This window comes from Salmo salar, chromosome ssa05 (genome assembly GCF_905237065.1).
Source record: "Salmo salar chromosome ssa05, Ssal_v3.1, whole genome shotgun sequence".
NCBI classification, from domain to species: domain Eukaryota; kingdom Metazoa; phylum Chordata; class Actinopteri; order Salmoniformes; family Salmonidae; genus Salmo; species Salmo salar.
This window is the reverse complement of record NC_059446.1, coordinates 4670976-4694698: the sequence shown is the minus strand read 5'-3', so window position 1 is coordinate 4694698 and position 23723 is coordinate 4670976. Positions and strand designations below refer to the sequence as shown.

Genomic DNA, 23723 nt, shown 5'->3' with positions numbered 1-23723 from the left:
GGCTTTTGTAGGCCAACGCACGGGGCTTTTGTAGGCCAACGCACGGGGCTTTTGTAGGCCAACGCACGGGGCTTTTGTAGGCCAACGCACGGGGCTTTGGTAGGCCAACGCACGGGGCTTTGTAGGATAACACACAGGGGACAAAGGCTGCTTCCCTTCCAGTATCCACCAAAACAAAACTCATAAAGTTACTACCCTTACATGGTGCTCCAAGCTGACCGTGCACAAAACAGGAAGTCCAAACCAAATGCCAACCAAACAAAACAAATTAGGCCAATTTACAAACAACATACCACCAAAACTACTATATTACCAAAATCTCAGATTGGACGAGCACCTACTGTGTTAGCTGGCTCTTAGTTCATTACAACAAAGGGAGACCACACTTGACTGAATTTTTATTTTTTATTTAACCTTTTAACTGGGCAAGTCAGTTAAGAACAAATTCTTATTTACAATGACGGCCTAGGAACAGTGCCTTGTTCAGGGGCAGAACGACAGATTTATACCTTGTCAGGTCGTGGATTCGATCCAGCAACCTTTTGGTTACTGGCTCAACGCTCTAACCACTAGGCTACCCTGCCGCCCCAATTACATTTACTTCAATGTAAAAAGAAATACATTTATTAAACTAAATGATAAATACAAAAATGTAACATAAGCTGTGGACGTCCTATATGATCAGTAGTGTGTGGATGAGTGGGGAATGTTGTCTGGTGAAAACAGACCAACAACCAAAAGGTGGAGGAAGCCAGTCTGCCCAGGTGAAGAGGGAAGAGAGATGTTGGCTGACGTGGCCAGTCTGCCCAGGTGAAGAGGGAAGAGAGATGTTGGCTGATGTGGCCAGCCTGCCCAGGTGAAGAGGGAAGAGAGATGTTGGCTGATGTGGCCAGTCTGCCCAGGTGAAGAGGGAAGAGAGGTTGGCTGATGTGGCCAGTCTGCCCAGGTGAAGAGGGAAGAGAGATGTTGGCTGACGTGGCCAGTCTGCCCAGGTGAAGAGGGAAGAGATGTTGGCTGATGTGGCCAGCCTGCCCAGGTGAAGAGGGAAGAGATGTTGGCTGATGTGGCCAGCCTGCCCAGGTGAAGAGGGAAGAGAGATGTTGGCTGATGTGGCCAGCCTGCCCAGGTGAAGAGGGAAGAGAGGTTGGCTGATGTGGCCAGCCTGCCCAGGTGAAGAGGGAAGAGAGATGTTGGCTGATGTGGCCAGCCTGCCCAGGTGAAGAGGGAAGAGAGATGTTGGCTGATGTGGCCAGTCTGCCCAGGTGAAGAGGGAAGAGAGGTTGGCTGATGTGGCCAGTCTGCCTAGGGGAAGAGAGGTTGGCTGATGTGGCCAGCCTGCCCAGGTGCGCCACATCATCTGACGATCCTCCCAGGCCCACTGGCCTGTAACAAGCAGACTACCAAACAGCAGATCTCAGTAGACAGAGTGGGAGGGACGTCGCAGGTGCTGTTTGTGACGATGCCTAATACCCTGACTACACCGCTCGCGTCGCGTGCGCGAGCGTTGCAAAAATACATTTAGAAATCTATGTTATTCAATTATTATACCCACACCGCCCGTGCGCATCAACGAGCACCTGCGTTGCCATGGGATAAAATAGAAGTCATTCCTATTTCTGACGCAGATCGCACTGCAAGTCCTGCCCCTCCCATCTATTCATTGGTTTATAGAAGCAGGTACCTACGTGCCATCTCCTCGTTGGTTATACCCACGTGGGTGACTGAAATACGAACTTTGTTACCTGTCGTCGTGGTAATACTATGAAAGTTTAGATGCCAATCACCATATAAAGTCCAAAGAAGAAAAAGCCTGGAAGGAAGGAGAGATGACTAGAAACGATTCGGTTGACCGTTTTATGTGGATTAATTGTCAGAGTAGAGGACCTTGTGCATTTCAGGTTAAATAACAACTCAACATTTATATCCCAGGACAAATTAGCTAGCAACAGCAAGCTAGCTAAATAGGACAAATTAGCTCGCAACAACTAGCTAAATTGCCATAAATGTTTAATGCTTTTCGACCTGTCCCCAAATTAATGTAATTTGGTTCAGAGTTTGTTTTGATATTTTAACCTGTGTGTCGTGATCGCGTTTGGTGTCGGGGGGACAAAATACATTTATGCACGATGGCGCACGATGGCGCACGATGGCGCACGTGCGCAGCCGGTTTGGGTTCCGTGTTCTCCTCTTCTCTTAAATATAGCAGGGTTAGAGGCAGTCAAGTCTAAACATTTACATTTTAGTCATTTAGCAGACGCTCTTATCCAGAGCGATTTACAGTAGTGAATGCATACATTTTTCTCCGTACTGGCCCCCCGTGGGAATCGAACCCACAACCCTGGCGTTGCAAACACCATGCTCTACAGGGAAGGCTGTGTGTTGTTCTTCCTGTAACATTTACATTTACGTCATTTAGCAGACGCTCTTATCCAGAGCGACTTACAAATTGTAACCTCTGTCCTTCAACCTCCTCTCTGATGCTGTAGTGGAATATGTCTGAGTCCCAAATGGCACCCTATTCCCTATATAGGGCACTACTTTTTTGGGGGGGGGGGGGGGTGAAGCCTGTGTCTTCTGTCAGACCAGACCAGACTTTGGTGAATGACCCAGAGTGTTCAGATGTATACCTGCGGTTTAGCCAACAGATCAGGGCACAGGAACAAAGTGGCTGGTTGGATTCAGGGTCACGGTCAGTTTGTTGTTTTTTGAATTTGGCAGTACTATTCATAAACTGACTGACCAAAACAGGACATAATCTAACACATTTTTATTTATTTTAAGTTCCTAAAATGTCATGAACCACTCCCTGTACATCCACCTCTTTTTGGAGAACCGTGTCTTTAAACAAACAACATTGTGCTTGGCCTTAAAAGTTATATGTCAGGTGTGTACCATACATAAGCATATTGAAAACTTTTTTTGTGGCCTTACAGTACATCTAGTGATACTGTAGAGTTTTCTGTAGCTGAAACAGACACCGTACGGATATGAACTGTGTTATTAGACTACACATCGAGCAAAACATCTTTATTGTGTGTGTGTGTGTGTGTGTGTGGCTCAGTTGGTAGAGCATGCCGCTTGCAATGCTAGAGTTGTAGATTCGATTCCCACGAGGGACCAGTAATGAAAAAACCAATGTTGTGTGTGTGTGTGTATACACACTTGATGATGATGTTGTGAATATATGGGTCACCACCACTGCATGCGTTGTTTGATTGTGTGTTGAGTTTCTCAGTCGTAGGTGTTGGTTGTAAAGGATTAGGCAGGTCTGTACTCGTCAGTAGTGAATCTGATGTCACACTAGACAGACCTGTCTCACTCACTCACTCACTCACTCACTCACTCACTCACTCACTCACTCACTCACTCACTCACTCACTCACTCTCACCAGTTTCCTCCCCGTATAACCCCAACGCCTTTCTTTAGAAGAACAATTGTAAATCACACGGATTCTTCCTCCTACCCGTGACCCTCACCCTTCTCTTCCTCAACCCCTCTCTGTCACAATAGACAATAAGCTCCCGTTGAGTTGCATTAAGCTGAAACTCATCTCTTTTTAATGCTGGATATGAGCTGTTCTGTTTGTCTCTCAGGGGGTTTGGAGGGCCTTCCACAGTTTGGTTTTCGGATGAGTTAGGAAGACAGTTTGATGACTGAATGATGGTGTGTATTGGCTTTGGTTTGGGGCCTCGTTTTTATATTCCACGGCTATGATGAAGTATCGTCCTAGTCTTTAGGATTCGGTCCTCTCCTCTGTCGCTCAGTTGATAGAGCATGGTGCTTGTAATACCAGACTAGTGTGTTCGATTCCCGGGTCCACCCATAGGTAAATGTATGACTAAGTCACTTTGGATAAAAGCATCTGCTGAATGGCATATATTGTTGTTTATATATAAATAATCCAGGCTGTATCACAACCGGCTTTGATTGGGAGTCCCACAGGGCTGCGCACAATTGGCCCAGCGTCGTCCGGGTTTGGCCGGTGTAGGCAGTCAATGTAAATAAGAATTTTGTTATAATTAACTGCCTCGTTAAGTGTGTGTGTGTGTGTACACGATTAAAAAAAAACTATTAAAAAAAATTCTAGCAAGTGAGTAGAATAACAAAGTGAGGGTGTGGTCCAAAGTAGTGCACTACTATAGGGTGTACATCCCAGTGAAGGAAACTGCTCCACCCAGTAATATATCACTGATCATCCAGAGACAGACACAATAGGGTTGTGTGTCACTGTTCCACTGGCAACACTCCGTGTGGTGGTGGTGGTGGTGATGATTGTGTTGGGATTTCATCGTTCATATTTGTTCACAGTCCCCTATTTTGTGCAAAGCTGTCATCAAGGCAAAGGGTGGCTTCTTTGAAGAATAAAATATATTTTGATTTAACGCTTTTTTTTTAGTTTTTTTGTTTGTTACTACATTATTCCATATGTGTTATTTCATAGTTTTTTGACGTATTCACTATTATTCTGTAGAAATTCTGTAGAAATAAAGGAAAACCCCTTGAATGAGTAAGTGTGTCCAAACTTTTGACTGTATGTGACCTTGAAAAGAGAAGAATGCTATGGGTTAGTCGGAAAGAGGCATTATCTCTGGAATCACTGGTGTTTGGCAGTCGCACAATGTCTCCATCCCAAATGGCCCCCTATTCCCTACGTAGTACACTTCTTTATACCAGGGTCTATAGGCTAGTAGTGCACTACTTTTGACCAGGGCCCATAGGGTAGTAGTGCACTATGTAGGGAATAAAGTGCAATTTGGGACGAAGACTAGTGTATTAGGGAGAACAGGGTCTTGTATCAAGTTAGTGATTCAGTACATCCCAGGCAGGCATCCCAAATGGCACCCTATTCCCTATAATAGCCAAGTGCTTTTTGACCAGGGCCCATATTTCACTACTTTGACCAGGGGCTATGGTCCAAAGTAGTGTGCTATCTAGGGAATAAGGTGGGTGACATTTTGTGACTGAACCTAGGTCAATCTCAGTCCATTTATTAAGGCAGCGTCCTTAATTCCCCCGGAATTCTGCCGTTCACCTCCGGTTCTTTCCCAGGTCGGTCTAATTTGCCAAAAGTAACAGAACACGACATAACTCTCTTGGCTTTCCTTCTGGGCAGATGGGTGGAGATCCAGTTTTGTGTGAGGATGACGGAGAATGAGTTAGTGTTGAGGTCTATTACCTCTGGTATTATATACTATCTGACTCCATTAGGGGGAAATGCTGAAAGCCGTAACGGTATCCAATGGATCTATCCGAGGTTAAATTATTAAGAGGCTAAGGAACAAATAGCTAATATCTTGCAATCTATGTCCTAGCATTAAAGGATTTGAGTTAAACCTCAGCTCAGAGATGCAAAGTTAGAGACCGAGCATATATGCTATGTACAGTTGAAGTGGGAAGTTTACAAACACTTAGGTTGGAGTCATTTAAAACTCGTAAAAACTGAGTTTAAATATATAGGTGTATGTAAACTTCTGACTTCAACTGTATATTGTGAATAACATTTATCATTAGACATTTCAACCAAATAATAATTGAAGAAATATTACTCAGGTAAAGACTATGGTTTGTGTCTATTTTAAAAGTAATCAGTAATTACAGTTTGACGATACGAATACAATTATACACTGGGTGGTTCGAGCCCTGAATGCTGATTTGGCTGACAGCCATGGTATATCAGCTCTAATTACGTTGTTAAACAGTTTTTATAATAGCAATAATCACACTTGTGCAATAAGAATACAATTAGAAACTGGTACTTACCAGAAATCTGCACAACAAAAATAATAATAATAATAATAATAATAATAATAATACCAAATATACTGAGTCTTAACAGCGCAGAAAATTCACTTCTATGACGACATACAAATGTACATCGAGAGAGAGAGAGAGCATACTTAAATTCACACAAAGACACCGGATAAGACAGGAGAAATACTCCCAGATATAACAGCCTGACCCTAGCCCCCCGACTCACAAATGATTTCAGCGTAAATACTGGAGGCTGAGACCGGAGGGGTCAGGAGACACCGTGGCCCCGTCCGACGATACCCCCGGACAGGGCCAAACAGGCAGGATATAACCCCACCCACTTTGCCAAAGCACAGCCCCCACACCACTACAGGGATATCTTCAACCACCAACTTACCATCCTGAGACAAGGCCGAGTGTAGCCCACAAAGATCTCCGCCACGGCACAACCCAAGGGGGGGCGCCAACCCAGACAGGAAGACCACGTCAGTGACTCAACCCACTCAAGTGACGCACCCCTCCTAGGGACGGCATGGAAGAACACCAATAAGCCAGTGACTCAGCCCCTGTAATAGGGTTAGAGGCAGAGAATCCCAGTGGAGAGAGGGGAACCGGCCAGGCAGAGACAGCAAGGGCAGTTCGTTGCTCCAGTGCTTTTCCGTTCACCTTCATACTCCTGGGCCAGACTGCACTCAATCATAGGACCTACTGAAGAGATGAGTCTTCAATAAAGACTTAAAGGTCGAGACCGAGTCTGCGTCTCTCGCATGGATAGGCAGACCATTCCATAAAAATGGATCTCTATAGGAGAAAGCCCTGCCTCCAGCTGTTTGCTTAGAAATTCTAGGGACAATTAGGAGGCCTGTGTCTTATGACCATAGCGTACGTGTAGGTATGTACGGCAGGACCAAATCGGAAAGATGGGTAGGAGCAAGCCCATGTAATGCTTTGTAGGTTAGCAGTAGATCAATGTGCAGAAGTACTAGGTATCAGGATAGATAATAAGGTATTTGAGGTAGATATGTACATGAAGGCAGGGTAAAGTGACTAGGCATCAGGATAGATAATAATAAGGTATTTGAGGTAGATATGTACATGAAGGCAGGGTAAAGTGACTAGACATCAGGATAGATAATAATAAGGTATTTGAGGTAGATATGTACATGAAGGCAGGGTAAAGTGACTAGACATCAGGATAGATAATAATAAGGTATTTGAGGTAGATATGTACATGAAGGCAGGGTAAAGTGACTAGGCATCAGGATAGATAATAATAAGGTATTTGAGGTAGATATGTACATGAAGGCAGGGTAAAGTGACTAGACATCAGGATAGATAATAATGAGGTATTTGAGGTAGATATGTACATGAAGGCAGGGTAAAGTGACTAGGCATCAGGATAGATAATAATAAGATATTTGAGGTAGATATGAACATGAAGGCAGGGTAAAGTGACTAGACATCAGGATAGATAATAATGAGATATTTGAGGTAGATATGTACATGAAGGCAGGGTAAAGTGACTAGACATCAGGATAGATAATAATAAGGTATTTGAGGTAGATATGTACATGAAGGCAGGGTAAAGTGACTAGACATCAGGATAGATAATAATAATAATAATAATAAGGTATTTTAGGTAAATATCTACATGAAGGCAGGGTGGATGATAATGATTAATAATAATAAAATAAAGAGCAGTGTAGCAGCAGCAAATGATGAGTGTAAAGTGTGCATATGAAGTTTGTTTGTGTACGGTCAGTGCACGATAGTCGGTACAGATCGTTTTGGTTACCATTAATTAACCATTTAGCAGTCTGGCTATTTAGGGGTCTTATGGCTTGGGTGTGGTAGCTGTCTCGGCGCCTGTTGGTCCGAAAGCCGATGCTCTGGTACAGTTTGCCGGACAATAGCAGAGTGAACCATCTGTGGCCTGAGTCTTTGGCAGTTTTTTGGGCCTTTCTCTGACACGCCTGATTATAGAGGTCCTGGATGGCAGGGAGCTCGGCCCCAGTGATGTCAGTCATGTACTGGGCTGTCCGCGCCAGCGTCTGTAGCGTTTTGTGGTCAAGGGAGGTGCATTTTCCATACATACCAAGCGGTGATGCATCCAGTCAAGATGCTCTCGATGGTGCAACTGTAGAACTTTTTTGAGGATCTGAAGGCCCATGCCAAATCATCTTTTTAGCCTCCCGAGCAGGAAGAGGTGCTGCCGTGCCCTCTTCACGGCTGTGGACTATGTTAAGTCCTTAGTGATGTGGATGTCAAGGAACTTGAAGCTTTCGACCCTCAGCACAACATCCCCGTCGATGTGGATGGGGGCGTGCTCTCCACTCTCACTCCTATAGTCCACGATCAGCTCCTTGGTCTTACTGACATTGAGGGAGAGGTTGTTGTCCTGGCACCGTACAGCCAGGCCACTGACCTCCTCCCGGTTGGCTGTCTCATCGTCGCCGGTGATCAGGCCTACTACCGGCGTGTCGTCAGCAAACTTGACGGTGTTGGAGTCTTGCGTGGCTTTGCAATCGGGTGAACAAGGAGTACAGGAAGGGACTAAGCACACACCCCTGAGGGGCCCCCATGTTGAGGGTCAGCGTGACGAAGGTGTTGTTGCCTACCCTTACCACCTGCGGCCGGCCAGTCCCGTCAGCAAGTCCAGGACCCAGTTGCAGAGAGAGGTGTCCAGTCCCAGGTTCCTAAGGTTGATGACGAGCTTGGAGGGGACAATGGTGTTGGAACGCTGAGCTGTAGTCAATGAACAGAATTCTCACATATGTATTCTTCTTATTTAGGTGGGTGAGGGCAGTGTAGAGTGCAATTGGGATTGCGTCGTAGTTCACTGTATAGGGCATGGGGTGTCATTTGGGACGATTTAGGCTAATATATGCTTAACCCTATATCAGCCAGTGAAATATTTAACAGGGATAGGGACCGAGGACTAGCCTGATCCCAGATCTGGCTGTGCTGTCATGCCAACTCCTGACCATGGGAGTTAACAGGACAGCACAAACAGATCTGGGACCAGGTTAGCAGAGGACAGGAATGTTAAAGGATAGGGACAGGAATGTTAAAGGATAGGGACAGGAATGTTAAAGGATAGGGGCGGAGGACAGGAATGTTAAAGGATAGGGACGGAGGACAGGAATGTTAAAGGATAGGGACTGAGGACAGTGGTGTCAAAGGGTTTGAGTGGGATGCCTGTGATTGCTATGGAGAGGCACTCCCATTATAAAGCCTAGAGAATGATAATTTGAATATCAGGTTCCCTACCCACATAGGGGCCTCAGTGTTAGGAAGTAATAATGAGGTACCTGGGGCCTCGGTGTTAGGAATTAATAATGAGGTACCTGGGCCCTCGGTGTTAGGAAGTAATAATGAGGTACCTGGGGCCTCGGTGTTAGGAAGTAATAATGAGGTACCTGGGGCCTCGGTGTTAGCAAGTAATAATGAGGTACCTGGGGCCTCGGTGTTAGCAAGTAATAATGAGGTACCTGGGGCCTCTGTGTTAGGAAGTAATAATGAGGTACCTGGGGCCTCGGTGTTAGGAAGTAATAATGAGGTACCTGGGGCCTCAGTGTTAGGAAGTAATAATGAGGTACCTGGGGCCTCGGCGTTAGGAAGTAATAATGAGGTACCTGGGGCCTCGGCGTTAGGAAGTAATAATGAGGTACCTGGGGCCTCGGCGTTAGGAAGTAATAATGAGGTACCTGGGGCCTCGGCGTTAGGAAGTAATAATGAGGTACCTGGGGCCTCGGCGTTAGGAAGTAATAATGAGGTACCTGGGGCCTCGGCGTTAGGAAGTAATAATGAGGTACCTGGGGCCTCGGCGTTAGGAAGTAATAATGAGGTACCTGGGGCCTCGGCGTTAGGAAGTAATAATGAGGTACCTGGGGCCTCGGCGTTAGGAAGTAATAATGAGGTACCTGGGGCCTCGGTGTTAGGAAGTAATAATGAGGTACCTGGGGCCTCGGCGTTAGGAAGTAATAATGAGGTACCTGGGGCCTCGGTGTTAGGAAGTAATAATGAGGTACCTGGGGCCTCGGTGTTAGGAAGTAATAATGAGGTACCTGGGGCCTCGGTGTTAGGAAGTAATAATGAGGTACCTGGGGCCTCGGCGTTAGGAAGTAATAATGAGGTACCTGGGGCCTCGGCGTTAGGAAGTAATAGTGGTTCACTTTACTATTTTTGGGAGACGAGGTGTAATTCTAACTTTGGATATTTGGGATTAGTGCATATTTAACACTTAAATCGAGACAAATATGAATTTGTTTGTTGGATTTAGTTCCCTGCATTTTAAGACATCGGAAAAACTCGATTTTTGATTATGGTAACTAAGCCTATATAATAACATTTATTCTCCATCAAGAAAGTTCTTCATAACTAACCAAAGTTATAATAAAAACAAACTATACACCATAGACTGTTTTAATATTCATAAATGTCCTGCAAATTAAACGAAGTTAGACCCTGAGAAGTTAATGTTTCTATTTCAGAACTGTTCCCAAAAGTCCATATTGAGGTCCACGTTGAACACTGCTCCTTGAATATGTAAATGCAGCAAACAAGGGTTTATTTTTACGCAGAACAAAGAACTTAAACTATCTGAGAAGTGTTGAGGTCGAGAGATTTTAAGTTTGAACTTTTAATTTCAAATGCAGAAAAGGATACATTCAGACTTTTTTTTATATAAATGTAACGTTTTATAGGATCTACCGCTGTGGTGTTCTAAATTTCTTTTTTAACACTTATTTTACCATCTTTTCTTTCAGAGCTTTCCATGCGGGTGGCGATCAGAAGGTAAGAGTGTCTGGTTTTGCATCCCAAACACCACCTTATTCCCTGTATAGTGCACTAATCTATAAGGGCTCAGGTCAAAAGTAGTAAGCTATACATGGAAAAGGGTTTCAGATTTGCGTTTTAATGTCTGTGTTGTCTTAACCTCACACCTCCTGAAACCCTGTAAATGGTGATGCTTCTGCAATGTGAATCAACAGAGCCCTGTCTTCACTAGGCAGTGACTAAACGGTCAAGTCCTATGTCTCTTCATAGTCCAAAACATTTATTACCCTGTCTATGAGCGTGCTTACATACAGTTTCCACAACAGGCTGTTAATATTGCATTGTGGTGGCGGGATGAGAGGAATTCACTTTGTTTGGCTCTAAGTGGCGTCTCTTAACAACCTACACCGTCACCTTGCATTTAAAAGTCTTTCAGTCATTCTGATTCAATCCTCCCTCCATCAGGCTGGCAGCTGGCTCACAGCACACATTGCATAAGCAGTAGCCACTTATACGTTTTGACGTTTGTTTGTTGAATGAAATTATAATAGTAGTCCTTATACACGTGTGTGTATGTGTGACCCTAAAGAGCGTTGTGCAAACCCAGACTCAAGGCAACATAACGTTATCGTAACAGTTTTTGCCATTTCAACCCAAATGTATTCATTATCATGCAAAGTTCATAGTTCAAAGCCCTATTACAGAAATACAGTGTTATTTGTATTGGAAGGCAGTATACATTTAAACATCTTACCCCTAAGTGGACATTCTGTCATAACATCCTCTCTGACACACTGAGAAATCCCAGCTGAGGAAAACACAGTGTAACTTTTAAAGTTCATTTTTGGAAATCTATTTAAGTGTTAAGTGTCATATCCAAGCTAACAGAGACAGATCCTCAGTGGCACAAACTCCAGCTCTCCAAGATAACATGGTTGCTTTCCAAATGGCTCTCTATTCCCTACGTAGTGCACTACTATGGGTAGTCAATGGGTCAAAAGTAGTGCACTTACTATGGGTAGTCAATGGGTCAAAGGTAGTGCACTATATAGTGAATAGGTTTGCCATTTGGGACGCAAGTCAGACAGTTGGGTGCGTTCACACTTCTTCAGCCTCTCCTCCCTCCACACAGAGAGACAGAGCTGGCCTTGGCAACACCTATTGATGTTCTGAGCCATGTTGAGGCTAACAGAGCTGGTTTTCAGCAGATGATAATATGACACTGTCTGCTGTGTGTGGCCAGATGTTTTTTGTGTGTGTGTGTGTGTGTGTGTGTGTGTCGTACAATACCACACAATTTATGCATATGTGTGTGTTTGTCTAACTGCATGTTATTTGCTATGGGTTTTCCCCCCTGTGTCCCCCCCCCCTCCTCTCACACCCTGTAGGATTCGCTCGCCCCCGCCTCCGTTCAGCCAAAATACTCCTTTGCCCCCAGCACCGCTATCAACAAGATGGCGCGGCCATTCACGCCTGGCGGCGGTAACACGGTCATTAAACCCGTGGCGTACGCCCCTAAAGTTAACACCCCGGCCTCAATGGCCCCCGCCAGCATGCTACAGCCACACAACGGGTAGGTACACAAACAAACAGACAAACAACCAACCATGCAAACCAACTCAACTCTCAAAGACTAAATGTTTTCACGGTGTTTGGGTTGTGAAACGAGTCACTCTGGGTTCATGTGGAAGGGTGATTTCTGTATTTATTTCATATCTGAATCATTCAGGGAACTCTCTGGGGAGGAGAAATTGCTGACTGCACCTTTAAGAGTGAAGGTTGAGTTTTATTTAACTAGGGAAGTCCGTTAAGAACAAATTCTTTATTTACAACGACGGCCTACACCGGCCAAACCCGGACGGTCCAATTGTGTGCCGCCCTATGGGACTCCCAATCACGGCCGGATGTGATACAGCCTGGATTCAAACCAGGGACTGTAGTGACACCTCTTGCTCTGAAATGCAGCGCCTTAGACCTCTGCGCCACTCGGGAACCCAAATGATGACCTGATCAGAAGAGGCCTTCTCCTGGTCTGTTGGGACCAGACTGTTGAGTAGAATACAGGAAATAAAATTGACTTCCCATCAGCCTAATTCTCTCCACAGTGTAGTCATTATTCCCGCGTTAACATTCCTAAGTGACAATGTTGTACGTCTGTCTTTCTCATTTAGTTCTGGTAGGAAGAGTAGTGTGTTTTTCTCTTGTCCAGGGATTCCCAAACGGTTTCATTCAGGCCCCACGTCCATCATTGGGGAATGTCCCACACCAGGGGTGATGTTTTTGTAACTCGGCGCACCCTCTATTTAACATACCTCTGTCCATTCCTGGGTCCCAAATGGCACCCTATTCCCTATATAGTGCACTACTAAGAGGGCCTTGGTCAAAAGTAGTGCACTACATATGGAATAGAGTGCCATTTTTGGGACTGATGAATTGTTTAATCTCTGGCTTGCGTTAACCAGCTTTGAAACTGTTCCGTTCTGTTAACTAAACTGGAACATGCTGGAAGACGTAGAAGTCATCATGGATTTCAGAAGTTGTTTAATTTCCCCCTCTTCCTAACTGTACTGTAGTTAACTGTACATACACACACACACACACCATCGACGGGGAGAATAGAACACCTGTATACCGCTTTACAAGGGTTTCTTAGCGTCATTGGTTGTTTCTAAACAGTAGAAGGTTCTACGTCGACTGAAAGGACCCTTAACGGGGAAAAGCCACATGGATTTCATGTGATCTAATGTGAAGTTCATGTGATAACATGTAAAGCAACATGTGGTTTTTCTGTGAGAGGAGTACTGGTCACCTGTAACATGACTTAGTCTGTCAGGAGTACTGGTCACCTATAACATGACTTAGTCTGTCAGTAGTACTGGTCACCTGTAACATGACTTAGTCTGTCAGGAGTACTGGTCACCTGTAACATGACTTAGTCTGTCAGGAGTACTGGTCACCTGTAACATGACTTAGTCTGTCAGGAGTACTGGTCACCTGTAAAATGACTTAGTCTGTCAGGAGTACTGGTCACCTGTAACATGACTTAGTCTGTCAGGAGTACTGGTCACCTGTAACATGACTTAGTCTGTCAGGAGTACTGGTCACCTGTAACATGACTTAGTCTGTCAGGAGTACTGGTCACCTGTAACATGACTTAGTCTGTCAGGAGTACTGGTCACCTGTAACATGACTTAGTCTGTGTCCTCAATGGCACTGTATTCCCTGTATGCTGAGAGTACAAAACATTATGAACACCTGCTCTTTCCATGACATAGACTGACCAGGTGAATCCAGGTGAAAGCTTTGATCCCTTGTTGTTGTCACTTGTTAAATCCGGTGTAGATGAAGAGGAGGAGACCGGTTAAATAATGATTTTAAGCCTTGAGACAATTGAGACATGTATGTGTACCATTTGAGGGTGAATGGGTAAAACAAAATATTGTTGTTCTTTTTGAACGGGGTATGGTAGTAGGTTCTGGGTGTGACGGTTTGTGTTAAGAACTGAAACGCTCAACAGTTTCCCCGTGTGTATCAAGAACGGTCCACCACCCAAAGGACATCCAGCCAACCTGACACAACTGTGGGGAATCATTGGAGTCAACATGGGACAGCATCCCTGTGAAAAGCTTTCGACACCTTACATTTACATTTTAGTCATTTAGCAGACGCTCTTATCCAGAGCGACTTACAGTAGTGAATGCATACATTTCATACATTTTTTTTTTCTTTCTTCCCCGTACTGGTCCCCCGTGGGAATCGAACCCACAACCCTGGCGTTGCAAACACCATGCTCTACCAACTGAGCCACAGGGGACAGAGTCCCATGCCCCGACGGGGGACTGGGGAAGTCTGACCAAGTGTTACTGTACGTTTTTTTTTCTTCTCCCAAATCTTGGTTGGAATATTCCAGGAGGGAGGAAGTAGGGAATCCAGAATCCTCTGATCAGGATTTCTAGGAAAACCAGATAGTTTTGGGAAAGTTTGCAGCATCTTGCAACCCTTATTCCATGCCTGATACTTGGTACACAGTCTACGGTCACCGTGGTGTGTTGGCGATGGGATAGGAAGGGTTAAAGTCTTTTTTGGTGAGGTCTAGAAGTTGTCTGTGGCTGTATTTAGCTGTGCTGTGCTCAGGACCCTTCGCTTAGAATCTGCTGAGCTGTCAGAATGGTTTTTTTTTTACTGTGGCGGTGCTGCATTACCTGACTAGCCTTACTTGGGGAAGTCACATGGACCTGAAAGCCTGCCTTGTATAGTTCTTCTCATGCTTTCACTGTCTAAAACACTTCATGGAGAGACGGAGGTTTAAAAAAAAAAAACACTAGTTTACTCAAATTCAACTTTTTATGACGCGTCATAAAGTTGTTATTAACAGTTAAGACCACACGTCTGTATTCTGTATAGCTCTTCTCATGCTCATTTCGGCGTCGCAAGCACGTCATACTGAGAAATTAGGGTTTATAACACTAGAAACGGTTGACTCTCTATCGTGAAAAAGCTTCAAATTCAACCTGTGTTCTTCATAAGACTATTTTTTTTGAATCTCTTAAATGAAGTCATACCAGTTTGTTGTGAAGAGTTTCTAAAGACGTAGTTAGTAGTCTTTCCTTCAGCAGTCTCCCTCCAGTATGTTTTGTGGATTAGGTTGCCCACCACGATTCTAAACTGCCACTCCTTCACACAGCTGCTTTCTTTATGACAGAGACTAAATCATACCGAGCATATTGCTATTCCTGTTCAGGTCTAATCTGTGACTTGCTAAAGGGCAGGGTTGTTCGGGTCTGAGGGTGAATGGGTAAAACAAAATATTGAAGTGCTTTTTGAACGGGGTATGGTAGTAGGTTCTGGGTCTACCGGTTTGTGTTAAGAACTGCATCGCTCCACAGTTTCCCGTGTGTATCCAGAAAAAATATGGACGTGAAATAACACTATTTGACGTATCAAATAAGCTTGTTGACCAATCAGGACCTCAAATATGAAATGTTTTAATGTAGTTATTACACATTGATTACACTATCACTCCTGTTTCATATGTAACAGCGATTCACCGATACGTATATTATAATACTGGTAAAGCTAGCTAGTTGATGGATGCAGACAATGTTCTCTCCCCCCGCAAAACGACACTGATGGACTATATCCCAACCCTTCTTCAGAAGATCAGGTTTAATTTGAGGTCTTTTCACTGCACAGTAGTAATCTAGTCAATGGGCGTACTAGGTAGTTTGGCATGGCTGGGTGATACCGAACAAAGCAGGGAATGTGTCCAATGTCTGGGCTTGTTGTATACTAGCAGGTCTGGTATATTTGATCAGAGCTTTTTACCCTGCTGTCGTGATGCATCAGTCCAATGACACACCATTTATTACATTATTACACCATTATTACATTATTACACCATTATTATACCATTATTACACCATTATTACTGTGACATTATTGAAGTGTGTACGCAATGTATTCAACCCCCTTGACTTTTTCCACATTTTGTTACGTTACAGACTTATTCTAAAATTGATTCAATAATTTGTTTTCCTCAATCTACACACAATACCCCATAATCACAAAAACAGGTTTTTAGAAATGTTTGCTAATTTATTTAAAATGAAATGAAATTCACATTTATGTAAGTATTCAGACCCTTTACTTTGTTGAAGCACCTTTGACAGCGATTACAGCCTCAAGTCTTTTGGGGTATGATGCTACAAGCTTTGCACACCTGTATTTGGGGAGTTTCTCCCATTCTTCTCTGCTGATCCTCTCAAGCTCTGTCAGGTTGGATAGGGAGCATCGCTGCACAGCTATTTTCAGGTCTCTCCAGAGATGTTCGATCAGGTTCAAGCCCAGGCTCTGGCTGGACCACTCAAGGACATTCAGAGACTTGTCCTGAAGCCACTCCTGCATTATCTTGGCTGTGTGCTTAGGGTCGTTGTCCTGTTGGAAGGTGAACCTTCGCCCTAGTCTGGAGGTCCTGAGTGATCTGGAGCAGGTTTTCATCAAGGATCTCTCTGTACTTTCCTCCGTTCATCTTTGCCTCGATCTTGACTAGTGTATCAGTCTCTGACACTGAAAAACATCCCCACAGCATGATGCTCCCACCACCATGCTTCACCGTAGGGATGGTGCCAGGTTTCCTCCAGACGTGATGCATGGCATTCAAGCCAACGAGTTCAATCTTGCTTTCATCAGACCAGAGAATCTTGTTTCTCATTGTCTGAGATGGCAAGCTCCAAGCAGGGCTGCCATGTGCCTTTCTAAAGCAACTCTATAGAGCTCAGAGTGACCATCGGGTTCTTGGTCACCTCCCTGACCAAGGCCCTTCTCTCCCAATTGCTCAGTTTGGCCGGGGAGCCAGCTCTAGGAAGAGTATTGGTGGTTCAAAACTTCTTCCATTTAAGAATGACGAAGGCCACTGTTCTTTGGGACCTTCAATGCTGCAGAAATGTTTTTGTACTCTTCCGTGCCTCGACACAATCCTGTCTCTGAGCTCTACGGACAATTCCTTCGACCTCATAGCTTGGTTTTTGCTCTGACATGCACTGTCAACTGTGGGACTTTATATAAACAGGTGTGTGCCTTTCCACATCACGTCCAATTGAATTGACCACAGGTGGACTCCAATCAAGTTGTAGAAACATCTCAAGGATGATCAATGGAAACAGGATGCACCTGAGCTCAATTTTGAGTCTCATTGCAAAGGGTCTGAAATACTTATGTAAATAAATTATTTCTGTTTTTTATTTTGAATACATTGGCAAACATTTATAGGGTATTCTGTGTAGATTGTGGAGGATTTGTATTTATTTTTAGAATAAGGCTGTAACATAACAAAATGTGGAAAGGTCAAGGGATCTGAATACTCCTACCTGTATTTGAGTTTCCGGTTGGTCGTAAATAAGTTAAGTTCTGCGCATAAATATTGGAATTTTACACCATTTGGTGGAATAAATATGTGGGCCAGATAATTATTGTAAAATAATGTGTTTTCAATGACTTAACTAGTTAAACAAAGGTGTAATAAATAAATAAATAAATAAATAAGTTTTAGAAGTGAGGTAATCGGTCAATACAGACATCAACTTGAACCCGGCTCTGTTGTAGATCAGTGAGAGGACGACGGGGACTCTGGATGCTCGTCACACAGCCTGCCTGCGAGTTTGGTGTGAAAGTCACTGAGTCTGCGTCGTCAGAACACCCCACGCTGTGCATTTCTCTGACAGAACCCGTCAACAATGAAAGCCTGTGTATGTTTTCACCCCACTGCATGATACTCTGCATCCCACAACAACTGTCTCCTCACTGTTGACTGTTCTCTGCATCTATTGTCGTCTTGTTTTTCCAAACTGACCCCCCCCCCCCTCCATCTCCTTCTCTCTTCTTCTCTTCTTTCTCTCCGCAGATGGATGAGAAGTCAGTAAACTCTCTTTTTTTTTAACTTCCTTTTTAATTGAATGTTAAATCATAGTTTTCCTGTCAATATCTGGGCTAGTGGTTGGTAATGATTAGTGAAGATCTTTCTCTTAGCAGTAGTAACAGTAACATAAGTTCATTAATCATTGACTAATCATTCATTCTTCAGAATTCTTCATCTATCAGTATTTCTCTCTTTCTCATGTAATTTCTTGTCCATTCTGTCTTCTCTTTCACCTGCCCTCTTCTCTTCATCTCCCTCTTCCTCCTACCACTTCTCCCCTTTTTCTTCCTCCCTCCCTCCCTCCCTCCTCTTCCTCCTCCCCCCTACAGAGAGGATCAGCCTTTATATGACCACCAGAATTACCAACACGAGAAGTAAGAGACAGATGCATTATGGTCCAGCCTGTTTGACCGCTGGTCACTAGACAGCCATGTTAGAGAGGACATACTGGGTATGGTGTTAGAGAGGACATACTGGGTATGGTGTTAGAGAGGACATACTGGGTATGGTGTTAGAGGACATACTGGGTATGGTGTTAGAGGACATACTGGGTATGGTGTTAGAGAGGACATACTGGGTATGGTGTTAGAGAGGACATACTGGGTATGGTGTTAGAGAGGACATACTGGGTATGGTGTTAGAGAGGACATACTGGGTATGGTGTTAGAGAGGACATACTGGGTATGGTGTTAGAGAGGACATACTGGGTATGGTGTTAGAGAGGACATACTGGGTATGGTGTTAGAGAGGACATACTGGGTATGGTGTTAGAGAGGACATACTGGGTATGGTGTTAGAGAGGACATACTGGGTATGGCGTTAGAGAGGACATACTGGGTATGGCGTTAGAGAGGACATACTGGGTATGGCGTTAGAGAGGACATATTGGGTATGGCGTTAGAGAGGACATATTGGGTATGGCGTTAGAGAGGACATATTGGGTATGGCGTTAGAGAGGACATATTGGGTATGGCGTTAGAGAGGACATATTGGGTATGGCGTTAGAGAGGACATATTGGGTATGGCGTTAGAGAGGACATATTGGGTATGGCGTTAGAGAGGACATATTGGGTATGGCGTTAGAGAGGACATATTGGGTATGGCGTTAGAGAGGACATATTGGGTATGGCGTTAGAGAGGACATATTGGGTATGGCGTTAGAGAGGACATATTGGGTATGGCGTTAGAGAGGACATACTGGGTATGGTGTTAGAGAGGACATACTGGGTATGGTGTTAGAGAGGACATACTGGGTATGGCGTTAGAGAGGACATACTGGGTATGGCGTTAGAGGACATATTGGAGGACATACACTACCAGTCAAAAGTTTGGACACCTTCTCAAGGGTTTTTATTTCTTTTTACTATTTTCTACATTGTAGAATAATAGTGACGACATCAAAACTATGAAATAACACATGGAATCATGTAGTAACCAAAAAAGTGTAAAATAATCCAAATATGTTTTATATTTGAGATCCTTCAAATTAGCCACCCTTTGCCTTGATGACAGCTTTGCACACTCTTGGCATTCTCTCAACCAGCTTCATGAGGTAGTCACCTGGAATGTATTTCAGTTAACAGGTGTGCCTTGTTAAAAGTTAATTTGTGGAATTTCTTTCCTTAATGCGTTTGAGCCAATCAGTTGTGTTGTGACAAGGTAGGGTTGGTATACAGAAGATAGCCCTATTTGGTTAAAGAGCAAGTCCATATTATGGCAAGAACAGCTCAAATAAACAAAGAGAGACGACAGCCCATCATTACTTCAAGTTAGTCAATCTGGAAAATGTCAAGAACTTTTAAAGTTTCTTCAAGAACAGTTCCAAAAACCATTAAGCGCTATGAGGGAAAACTGGGTCTCATGAGGACCGCCACAGGAAAGGAAGACCCAGAGTTACCTCTGCTGCAGAGGTTAAGTTCATTAGTTACCAGACTCAGAAATTGCAGCCCAAATCAACTGTTCAGAGGAGACTGAGTGAATCAGGCCTTCATGGTCAAAATACTGCAAAGAAACCACTACTAAAGGACACCAACAAAAAGAAGAGACTTGCTTGGGCCAAGAAACACGAGCAATTGACATTAGACCGGTGGATATCTGTCCTTTGGTCTGATGAGTCCAAATTTGATATTTTTTGTTCTAACTGCTGTGTCTTTGTGAGATGCAGAGTAGGTGAGCGGATGATCTCTGCATGTGTGGTTCCCACCGTGAAGCATGGAGGAGGTGGTGTGGGGGTGCTTTGCTGGTGAAACTGTCAGTGATTTATTTACAAATCAAGGAACACTTAACCAGCATGGCTACCACAGCATTCTGCAGCGATACGCCATCCCGTCTGGTTTGGTCTTAGTGGGACTATCATGTGTTTTTCAGCAGGACAATGACCCAACACACCTCCAGGCTGTGTAAGGGCTATTTGACCAAGAAGGAGAGTGATGGAGTGCTGCATCAGATGACCTGGCCTCCACAATCACCCAATCTCAACCCAATTGAGATGGTTTGGGATGAGTTTGACCGCAGAGTGAAGGAAAATCATCCAACAAGTGCTCAGCATATGTGTAAACGCCTTCAAGACTGTTGGAAAAGCATTCCAGGTGAAGCTGGTTGAGAGAATGCCAAGAGTGTGCAAAGTATTCATCAAGGCTAAGGGTGGCTACTTTGAAGAATATAAAATATGTTTTGATTTGTTTAACACTTTATTTTTTAATTTTTTTTAGCTGCTACCTAATTCCATATGTAGAAAATAGTTTTATGGAAAAAAAAATTAAAACCCTTGATTATGTAAGTGTGTCCAAACTTTTAACTGGTACTTTATGTCGGTTAAATATGACAAATGGCACCCTATCCCCTATGTAGTACACTACTTTTGACCAGGGATATAGGGCTCGGGTTTGTTGGTTATATACTGTATGTATGTGTCCATAAGTTCAGTAATCAGTACTTGGTAATGTTTTATAATTATTAGCTATCATTCTTCGCTTGCACGTCGCTGGCTTCACGTCATGTCTGTGTGTAGGCGCGGTTTGTTATGTTAACGTTGTTGGAACGTTGTGGGAACGTTGCGCGTGTACTGGGCATGGTCCGTTGTTAACGTTATATTAACATTGTGGTGATTTGGGGGTGTGTACTAGGCACGGTCTGCGGGTGGAAGGCATCCCCATGTTCATCCCCAACGACCGCAGCAAGAAGAGGCTGATCGAGGACACTCAGGATTGGCAGCCCCGCACAGGCACTACCCAGTCCCGCTCTTTCCGCATGCTGGCCCAGCTCACAGGCACCGACTACAGTAAGTCGGAGAGGGTGAGAGAGAGAGCGAGGTCGGAGAGGGTGAGAGAGAGAGCGAGGTCGGAGAGGGTGAGAGAGAGAGCGAGGTCGGAGAGGGTGAGAGAGAGAGCGAGGTCGGAGAGGGTGAGAGAGAGGGCGAGAGAGAGAGCGAGGTCGGAGAGGGTGAGAGAGAGAGCGAGGTCGGAGAGGGTGAGAGAGAGAGCGAGGTCGGAGAGGGTGAGAGAGAGAGCGAGGTCGGAGAGGGTGAGAGAGAGAGCGAGGTCGGAGAGGGTGAGAGAGAGAGCGAGGTCGGAGAGGGTGAGAGAGCGAGGGTGAGAGAGCGAGGTCGGAGAGGGTGAGAGCGCGAGGTCGGAGAGGGTGAGAGCGCGAGGTCGGAGAGAGTGAGAGCGCGAGGTCGGAGAGAGTGAGAGCGCGAGGTCGGAGAGAGTGAGAGCGCGAGGTCGGAGAGAGTGAGAGCGCGAGGTCGGAGAGAGTGAGAGCGCGAGGTCGGACAGAGTGAGAGCGCGAGGTCGGAGAGAGTGAGAGAGCGAGGTCGGAGAGAGCGAGGTCGGAGAGAGCGAGGTCGGAGAGAGCGAGGTCGGAGAGGGTGAGAGAGCGAGGTCGGAGAGGGTGAGAGAGTGAGGTCGGTGGGGGGTTGTCAGTGGTCGAGAGGGGAAGAGTGAGTGATGTGGACAATGTCCTTTGGGCGTTCTGATACTGTGTTTCCCCTGGCTCTCTCAGTGCAGGACCCAGACGATGAGACAATGAAGAGGGCCAGGTAAACAGCCTGTGTGTTTATAAACAGCCTGTGTGTGATGTCTACAGCTGACTCTGGTATAGTCTGTTACAGCCATCTTTAAGCTTCAGCATGTGGTTTGGTGTGTGAGTTACACAGGTGGTTTGGTGTGTGAGTTACACAGGTGGTTTGGTGTGTGAGTTATACAGGTGGTTTGGTGTGTGAGTTATACAGGTGGTTTGGTGTGTGTGTGTGTGTGTGTGTGTGTGTGTGTGTGTGTGTGTGTGTGTGTGTGTGTGTGTGTGTGTGTGTGTGTGTGTGTGTGTGAGTTATACAGGTGGTTTGGTGTGTGTGTGTGTGTGTGTGAGTTATACAGGTGGTTTGGTGTGTGAGTTATACAGGTGGTTTGGTGTGTGTGTGAGTTATACAGGTGGTGTGTGTGTGTTGTTCAGTAGCTTTTCTCTCCCTCCGTATTGAGTTGTGATGTAGTTTTCCCATTTCCCATTGCTTGGTGAATTGTCTGCCTGTTAGAGATATTTGTCTTTCTTCATTTCCTGTCAACTCTCTCTTCTCTTCTCTCTCGGGGCGGTTAGGGAAAAGTTCCTTACAGAGATTCAGAGTCCTCGTTACGCCCGTCTGAGGGACTGGCACCATGAGAGGTCCGCACGCGCCCTCAACATCAAGTCCTGAGCATCACCATGGCAACGTGCAACGCAGGGCCGGGCCTGAGCCCTAGCGATCGATAGCCATCAGAACGACGACAACGACTAAAACGACAATAGCCCGATTATCCAGACAACAACACAGACACCACAGACAGCAACACACACACACACACCCCAGACAACAACACACACACACACACACACACACACACACACACACACACAACACACACCCCAGACGACAACAACACACACACACCCCAGACAACAACACACACACACACCTCAGACGACAACAACACAAACCCCCCAGACGACAACACACACACACACCCCAGACATGCAGAGGAGAAAAAAAAAAAAAAGTTAAAATAGTAAAATAAAATAGAGGAATCTATGATCACTAAGCCATACGTGGAACCATTGCATACTGAGCCTGTCTGACTGTCAGATTCCCTTCTTCTCCTTGATGAGTTAGTGTTGGTAACATCTTGTGGATCACCTTGTGTTTGTTACAGACCTGGGGCCAACACATACGTCAAATACGATTGATTGATTGATTGATTGATTGATTGATCAAAAAACCTGAGGTGCGGGAAGGGAGGGGGGAGAGAGGAGTTTGCACTTCGGGACTGTTCTATTGGTCCCTTTGTCCCGGATCAATCCAAATCAAGTCCACCTCAAGATTTCTACAGTATTTGACGAATGTATCTGACCCAGGTCTGCTTTGTAGTCCTGTTCCTCCTATTAAACTGTGTTGCTCAGAGTTATCTAAGGGGGGAGGGGGGGGACAGCTGTTGGAACAGCGCTGTTCTTCCTGTTCTATTTTTTTTATTCTGATTCTGTAGTTGCAGTCCATCTCCTGTTGATCTGTAAACTCTCTCTCTCTCTCTCTCTCTCTCTCTCTCTCTCTTAGCTCTCTCTCAGCTCTCTCTCTCTCTTAGCTCTCTCTCAGCTCTCTCTCTCTCTTAGCTCTCTCTCTCTCTCTCTCTCTTAGCTCTCTCTCTTAGCTCTCTCTCTCTCTCTCTCTCTCTCTCTCTCTCTCTCTCTCTCTCTCTCTCTCTCTTAGCTCTCTCTCTCCTCTTAGCTCTCTCTCTCCTCTTAGCTCTCTCTCTCTCT

General features: G+C 44.9%; 1 protein-coding gene across 1 annotated transcript in view; it reads left to right on the top strand.

The window, feature by feature from the left end:
* LOC100196664 (PDZ and LIM domain 7) overlaps positions 1 to 23723 on the top strand; it is a gene marked incomplete at its 3' end in the record, with an annotated part of 74052 nt that overhangs the window by 42928 nt on the left and 7401 nt on the right. Inside the window, 6 exon segments of the mRNA NM_001141693.1 lie at positions 10522 to 10549; positions 17931 to 17941; positions 18275 to 18319; positions 21071 to 21225; positions 21945 to 21981; positions 22533 to 22958. Coding sequence (NP_001135165.1) covers positions 10522 to 10549; positions 17931 to 17941; positions 18275 to 18319; positions 21071 to 21225; positions 21945 to 21981; positions 22533 to 22629 — 373 coding nt within the window.